We start from the raw sequence: 8245 nt of genomic DNA, 5'->3' as shown, positions 1-8245 counted from the left end.
AGGCTCGGAGCTGGCAGTCAGCACAGAGCCGGACACGGGGCTCGAACCCACCAGCCGTGAGATCATGACCTGAGCCAGAAGTCAGACGCTTAACCAACTGAGCCACCCAGGTGCTCCAATTTTTAACGTTTTAAAAAAATGTTTATATTTAAGAGAGAGAGAGACAGGGTGCGAATGGGGGAGGGGCAGAGAGAGAGAGAAAAAGACAGAGACAGAGAGGGAGGGAGAGAGGAAGGGAGGGAGGGAGGGAGAGAAGGGGGGGAGGGAGGGAGGGAGGGAGGGAGAGAGAGAGAGAGGGAGAGGGAGGGAGGGAGACACAGAATTAGAAGCAGACTCCAGGCTCGGAGCTCTCAGCACAGAGCTGGACACGGGGCTCCAACTCACAAACCTCAAGATCATGACCTGAGCTGAAGTTGGACGCCTAACCCACTGAGCCACTCAGGTGCCCCGATTTATTTTTAACTTTTAAAATGAGCCCTTAGAGGGCACCTGGGTGGCTCAGTGGGTTAAGTGTCCAACTCTTGGTTTTGGCTCAGGTCATGATCTCAAGGTTCATGAGACTGTGCCTGTGTCCAGTTCCGTAGGCTCCTGTTTAGGATTCTCTCCCTCTCTTCTCTGCCCCTCACCTGCTCACTCTCTCTTTCTCTCAAAATAAATAACCTTAAAAAAAAAATCACACATCTACCAGAACCAACTTATTTTACTAAAGATTTCACTGGATCCTTACTTATCAACCCACAAATCCTCTAAATCTTAATACTTGATTTTTGAACTCATAGCCCATTATAAACAAATTTATATATGCCCCCAATTTAAGAAATCTAAATTCCAACAATATTTCTAAGATCCCAGGGACTCCCAGGAAATATCAAAAAGTATGTTTTCAGAGTTGATTATATTTCAAACAAGAAGAAACTCAGAGAGACAATCCAAAACAAAGTCCCAGACAAAATCCAAAATTAAAGACTCACAGCTTTATGAATCCAAGGAAAGTATTGTGTTATTCACCACTCTCTGGATCCCCAGTACCCAATACGGGGCTGACCACACAGTGGCTGTTGAATAAATATTTATTCAGCAGAGCTGAAGGATTATGGAGTGGGTAATAAAAGAAAGGGAGAAAGGAGGACCATCAAATGACCTCAGGGAAGCACACAGTAGCTCAAATTCAAGATCAGTTTACCTCTGATCCTAGGACAGATGTGCAGAAAAGAGCTCACATACAAAGAAAAGAAGGTTATGAAAATGCATGGTCTATCTACCTTTAAATAATGATCTAATCATGCCTTCATTTGATGGTCCATTCTATAATTTGAAGAAAGCTGGAGGACACCAGACCTTAACACAAGGTTCTTTCCAGCCTTTTATAACATAGGGCCTGATACATAGAAGCTTAATAAATGTTTGTTGAGAATATGAACAAGTTGGATGCATCACTCAGCTCTGCCATTGCTGAAATTGAGAAGCATCTAAATTGTCTCTCCTAGAAGGAACAGGCAAACATCCGTGTGGAGAAGACAGATAAGCTCGGTTATGTGCTAAGAAACAGAATGTCACATGGCTTTTCTCATCTACATGCCACAAATCAATTTCTCAAAGAAGCATTCTTCTCCATCTAACTATATCAAATCCCTGCCCTTGGAATCTTTGGATCCTAAGGTCCTGAGTCACCTGGGGAGGAACCCCATCTGAAGGAGACAAAGCAGCTACGATGACCAGTTGTCACACAGTTGGTGATAAGGAAGTCTATAAAAGGCCTCTAAAGGGAACCAACCATATGTATGGCAAAGAAACTAGAGCACTGTCTCAGTTCTAACAGAGTTACCTAGCCCCAAAAAGGGTATGGAGTGTATGTCAGCTTTCTAAACTGTATACATCCTATGTCTTACAGATCTCATCATTTGTCTGCTTACAACTCTTCTTTACAGGGGTGTAAAATCACCTAAAGCCACTGAATATTCTGGATCTTATCCACCTCCATCTTTCCACAGCTCATCATGCCTCCCTTTGTTCCCAGCACATGTTAAGCTCTTTCTTACCTTAGGCCTCTGTGCTAGCATACACTCTGCTGGAATGTTCTTCCCATGGTTGGTTCCTTCTCATTCTTCAGGTCTTGACTCACATCTCACTTCCCCAATTGCCTTACCTAATGAAGCCTCCCATCCTGTTTATTTATCTGTTTTTATAAAAAAATTTTTTTTTTAATTTTTTTTTTTTTTTAATGTTTTATTCAGTTCTAGGAGAGAGAGAGAGACAGCGTGAGCAGGGGAAGGTCAGAGAGAGAGGGAGACACAGACTCCGAAACAGGCTCCAGGCTCTGAGCTGGCAGTCAGCACAGAGCCCGACGCGGGGCTCGAACCCACGAACCGCGAGATCATGACCTAAGCGAAAGTCGGACGCTTAACCGACTAAGCCACCCAGGCGCCCCTTTATAAAAAAATTTTTAATGTTTGTTTAATTTTGAGAGTGAGAGAGAGACAGAGTGTGAGCAGGGGAGGGACAGAAAGAGAGGGAGACATAGAACTCAAAACAGGCTCCAGGCCCCGTGCTGTCAGTACAGAACCTGACACCGGGCTTGAACCCACAAATCATGAGATCATGACCTGAGCCAAAGTTGGACGCTCAATTGACTGAGCCACCCAGGCATCCCCTATTTATTTATCTGTTAGTCTTCTCTATACCTTGAGGAAAGAAACACTGTCTGTCTTACTCACTGTTGTATACCCAACACCCAATCACCATGCCTGGCACAATAGTAGGTGGTCCAGCATACCTGCTGAGTTCTGACTGAGTGAAATCAGGGTCACCATAGACCCTGGTGACCACTCTCCCACTCTGAGCACCCTCATCTTGTTTCTACTAACACCACTCTTCCCTGTTGTTCCTCTAACTTCCCCAGATCTCTATGATTGGCAATGTTTCCTTCTGCCTATGCTTCATTCACTCATCCTACCAACTACTTGTGTATATATATATATATATATATATATATATACTTGTGTATATATATATATATATGTGTATATATCACACACATATACATACAGGTAAATAGGGGCACCTGGGTGGCTCAGTTGGTTAAGCATCTGACTTTGGCTCAGGTCATGATCTCAATTCCTGAGTTTAAGCCCACACTGAGCTCTGTGCTGACAGCCCAGGGCCTGGAGGCCTGCTTCAGATTCGATGTCTTCCTCTCTTTCTGCCCCTTCCCTACCCATGTACTCTCTCTCTCAAAAAGAAAAAAACATTAAAGAAAAAAAAGGTAAATAAAAAGTTGACAGATTAAAAGAGATTTTTTCATCTTCTTTTCAATCTCAGTTCTCTTCTATATTCTGGGTCTCAATACCTCTAACATCTACCCAGTACTCAAGCCAGAAACCTCTAGATTCCTTCTCCTTCTCCAGCTCCCCAAATCTAGTCTCTAACTTTCTTCCTAAACCTAGGTCCGCAAAAACACTTCACTAATAGATACTCTCTTTTCCACTGGACACAAAAGCTCCTTGATAGTGTCCCAGGCAGCTATCACCAGAAAGAACTGGAAATTTGGAGTACCCACTTTCTTCTTCCACCAGTACATCATGCTCTAATAATAAATTTTTTTTTTAATTTTTTTTTTTTTTTAATTTCTAGGAGAGAGAGAGAGAAAGAGACAGCGTGAGTAGGGAAGGGTCAGAGAGAGGGAGTCACAGACTGAAACAGGCTCCAGGCTCTGAGCTGGCAGTCAGCACAGCCCGACGCGGGGCTCGAACCCACGAACCGTGAGATCATGACCTAAGCGAAAGTCGGACGCTTAACTGACTAAGCCACCCAGGCGCCCCCATCATGCTCTAATTATAAAACTAATCTGCTCATAATTCCCTACACACACTATCTTTCCCAATTTTGTTTTGTTTTGAATTTGACTGAAAGATTTATCTTTATGGAGACACTGCAGAAGAGAAATCTGGCAGTAGAATTTCCTTTTTTTAAAGTTTATTTATTTATTTTGAGAGAGAGGGAAAGTGTGTGCATGCAAGTGGGAGGGGGGCAGAGAGAGAGGGAGAGAGAGAAACCCTCTGCCAGTACAGAGCCCAATATGGGGTTTGAACTCAAAAACCATAAGATCATGGGGCACATTGGTGGCTCAGTCGGTTGGTCGTTTGACTTCTGCTCAGGTCATGTTCTCATGGCTTGTGAGTTCAAGCCCCGTATCAAGCTCTGTGCTGACAGCTCAGAGTCTGGAGCCTGCTTCAGATTCTGTGTCTCCCTCTCTCTCTCTGCCCCTCCTCTGCTCACCCTTTCTCTCTCCTTCAAAAAAAAATTTTTTTTAATTAAAAAAGTTGAAAAACAGGGGCGCCTGGGTGGTTCAGTCGGTTAAGCGGCCGACTTCGGCTCAGGTCATGATCTCATGGTTCGTGGGTTTGAGCCACACATTGGGCTCTGTGCTGACAGCTCAGAGCCTGGAGCCTGTTTCAGATTCTGTGTCTCCAACTCTCTCTGCCCCTCCCCTGCTCACAATGTCTCTCTCTCTCTCTCAGAAATAAATAAAACATTAAAAAGATTTTTTTTAAAAAAGTTAAAAAACAAAAATAAAAAACAAACCATGAGATCATGACCTGAGCCAAAGTCGGACATTTAACCAACTGAACCACCCAGGTGCCCCATGGCAGTAGATCTCTCATAGGGCATTCCTGGTGCTCATTGGCTCCAGGAATGGTATTGACTTCTGTAGTTTGATAGGAAGCCCTCCCTGAATCCCCAAATAAGATCAAGTCCCTTCTCCCCTTCCAAAGCACCTTATACAACCTCTACCTCATTTTAATAAAATGAACTGTTTTTGTATCCCTTAACTCACATGAGACTAACTTCTTCAGGGTGCAGGACCATTTCTTATTCAATTTTTATGTTAGTAAGCAGAGTCCACAGAGGTACATATGTTGCCTTCAACAGAGTGAGCCTCAGTCTCTCTAGAACAATTCAGACAGAGACATGCTTCCACACCAATACATTCTCCAAGTCTTACTGAAAACGTTTCAAGTTTGCACTGCCTTTACTTTATCATGAGTCAAGCGTTATCATTATCAGAGAGTCCTCTTTGCCTAGATTTTCCTGTCCCTATGTTGTTGGCATTTCCCTAATCTCCCAATATTACACAAAGGCCAGGAAGGCAGCCAAGAAGCTAGATGCAGATCCCCACTGTGATGCCAGGCTAGATTGCAAGGGCTAGATGCATCTGCATTTGCAGAGATTCCAAAAAGAAACCTAGAGACAAAGCTGAACCCATCCTCAGAAGGGCAGAGTGGTGGGAAGTAGGGAACTCCTGTTCAGCTACCTACTTTTCATCATCTCTACCTTTCTGAGCCTGCTCCTTATCTGGGAAATGGAGATTACCATACAGGGCTGTGGTAACTTTAGTTAAGCACTGTCTGGTTCTCTAGTTTAGGAATGTAATCCTAAAGCATAGATCCACTTCTTAGACCTATACCTATCTATCACCCACAACTGCAGCTTAGATGTGCTGAGGGCTGGGAAAAAGACGGAGAGAGAGTGAAAAACTATTTTTTTTTAAGTTTGAGGAAATTAAAATGATCATCATCTCTCAGGCAGACATGATTTAAAAATGTGGATTTTTATGACCCACAAAAGAATCACCAAGGCCAAGCTGTATGAGGTTTCCCTTAAAGTTCAATTCTGAGTCCACTGTACAGAAATGCTCTTTTGGGGGCACCAGAGTGACTCAGTCAGTTAAGTGTCTGACTCTTGATTTCAGCTCAGGTCACGATCTCATCATTCAGGAGATCGAGCCCTGTGTTCAGCTCTATGCTGACAGTGCAGAGCCTGCTTGGAGTTCTCCCTCTCTCTCTCTCTGTCTCTTCCCCCACTTGTGCAAGCACCATTTCTCTCAAAATAAATAAACATTAAAAACATTCTCTTTTCATGGTTGTTATTTAGATATTTAGACACTTTGAAACTCTTGATTTCTGGAAACTGGCAAAGTCAGGAGTAAGGATTAAGGTATCTAAACAGTTGACAGAAGAAACTTTGCTCTTCCACCCAGGTTTTTTTTTTTTTGTTTGTTATTTTTAAAATCCTGGTCTCAAATGACATTATTTTTACTTTACATTAAGTAAACTCTAGCCCCAACATGGGGCTTGAACTCAGAACTCCTGAGGTCAAGAGATGCATGCTCTACCCACTGAGCCATCCAGGCACCCCTCAAATGGCATTATAATCACTGCTTTTGGCCAAGAGACTACCACAGAGATATACAAGCTACTTACACCATCAAGTTTAGTTTGAAGCTATGGTCGTAGTTCTCACTCTGTCCTGTGAAGTACTGGTATGAGAAGCTGTGAGGGGGGGGGGGGTTCTTTCTTAACTGGAAGCCAAACTGTTGAGCAACAGCATGATGAATGCATCTGGAGGCAAATATATCACTGGCCTCCTAATCAAGCTCTTGGTGCTTCACAAGAGGTCAGAGCGTTTCACACCAGCTAAAATTTGGGGAAGAACTCTGCAGGAGTGGTATAAGTTATGAGAAGTTGGCTAAGACCTCTCAAAAACAAGACAAAACAAAACAAAACAAAACAAAACAACTGGCTCCTTTAACCCAGAGGCTCATGGAGACAGTGAGCACCAGTAGGGTCCTACCAGCATCTATTCTGCAGTTCCTCATGTATTCTATCTCCAGAGACAAGAGTCGTCCAGATTCAAGGATAAGCTATAGCCCAAAGGAATAGGTGACTCAGTCCAGTAGCCCAAATTAGTGGGACAAAAGTTCAGGTCTGCACAAACAACACCAACACCTGGTCCACACCCCTTTTTCCTAGTGCTGGATCAGTGTAAACACACAGTGGAGTTACTGAATGCACATCATAAAAGTAGTGACACTAGGGATTGTTAAAACTGGGCCAAAACGCAAAAATGGCCAAACTGCATTTTATACAAACTAAACGTTATTTTCCCTGAGCTCTTATGTCTTTCAACCTTCAACTCTCTCTGCTAAGGTCTGGGTTTAGGATTACATCACATACCGACCACATTATAAACAAGAAGGAAACAAGTCACAAGTTCCTTTAATACACAAACTCTTCTCACCTCACTTGACTAGATCCCTAACATGTGATGGTGGGATCTAATGCTAGGTTATCCCTTCCGACAAGGCAGCTCACAGCCCAGAAAAGCAAAGGGGGACAGACGCTGTGGCGTTTAAGAGTTTCAGCCACTTCTTAGCTATTAAGAGTGCAAAATGGAAATAGGAAAAACAAAAGTATGGACCCTCAGAATCCAAGGAGGCATACTTGAGATAACAACGCAGAGGAGAGGGGGGCCTGGCCTTGAGTAAGTGTTTGGGGCGTGTCCGCCATTGTTATTATTACTACTGTACCACTGCCCCAGGAGGAGCCCAGCTGAGGCCTGGGGCGAGGGCATCTAGGCCAGACTTAGCGACAGACGGGTGGGTCTGGCCGGTAGGAGCAAGTAACTTAGTGCCTGGAGGCCAAAGAGCTGAGAGGACGGAAGAAGCGAGGAACCGCGGGCGCAGGGGAATAAGGGACAGAGACCAGAGGTAGGAAGGGCCTGGAGGGAAGAAAGAAGAAATGTCCTGAGGTAGGACCCCACACTCACCTAGCGTGAATTCCCATTGCTCATTTCCCAGAGAGCGCTCCGGCACCACCTCCAGATCCAGCATTGGTTCAGTTTGCCGGGCCGAGGCGGCCTCCCTGCAACAACGCAGACGGGACCGAAGCTGAGGAGACAGACCAGCGACTAACCCGCCGTCCCCGCCGCCCTGGCTCTCGACCTGCTCTTCGGCCACCGGCACCACTAACCCAATACTACACCTCAGCTCAGCTCAACTCCACTCTGCTCACCGGCAGCAGCCTTGGCAGCAGGGGCAGCGGCGGCAGCCGGAGCGTTTGCTGCAAAACGGGCGTGCTGTGCCGTAAAGTGTGGCGGAGGCGGGGCTAGGGCGGGATTTCAATCACGGAGGGGAGGGGGCTCAAGGCGGAGTCGCGCACGCGCAAAATGCTGTGAAAATTGGGTAGAGATACGAGGGAGGTGTGACGGTACTACGAAGAGTGGGCGCTTGCATAAAGAAGGGCCCCATAGTCCGTGAACCCCATATCTGCATACCACAGCACACACGTTTCACACGTCTGCATGCACACCACGCAACACACAAGTGTGATGCGGTTATACATCTGTCTGCCGTCTACACCTACGTCCTACTCATTCACTGGGCGCAAAAGGCGAGTTTAGAGCGTGC

At 45.2% G+C, this 8245-nt stretch overlaps 1 protein-coding gene across 3 annotated transcripts in view; it reads right to left on the bottom strand.

Moving 5' to 3' along the window:
* Positions 1–7893, bottom strand: part of CUNH16orf70 (chromosome unknown C16orf70 homolog) — a 29512-nt gene extending 21619 nt beyond the window's left edge. Inside the window, exons 1-2 of one of the 3 annotated variants that reach the window (XM_039222218.1) lie at positions 7851–7893; positions 7606–7700 (exon numbers count right to left, since the gene is read on the bottom strand). In XM_039222218.1, coding sequence (XP_039078149.1) covers positions 7606–7669 — 64 coding nt within the window. In that variant the 5' untranslated portion in view covers positions 7670–7700; positions 7851–7893. Of the gene's footprint in view, positions 1–7605 lie in introns of all 3 variants that reach the window. The other 2 variants (XM_039222211.1, XM_039222224.1) reach the window with 2 other exon arrangements.
* Positions 7894–8245: the final 352 nt, after the last annotated feature.

The sequence above is a fragment of the Hyaena hyaena genome, unplaced genomic scaffold, assembly GCF_003009895.1.
Source record: "Hyaena hyaena isolate Hyena2069 unplaced genomic scaffold, ASM300989v1 scaffold_18, whole genome shotgun sequence".
Lineage (NCBI taxonomy): Eukaryota > Metazoa > Chordata > Mammalia > Carnivora > Hyaenidae > Hyaena > Hyaena hyaena.
The sequence above is the reverse complement of the archived record's forward strand: the minus strand, read 5'-3'. Positions and strand labels throughout refer to the sequence as shown.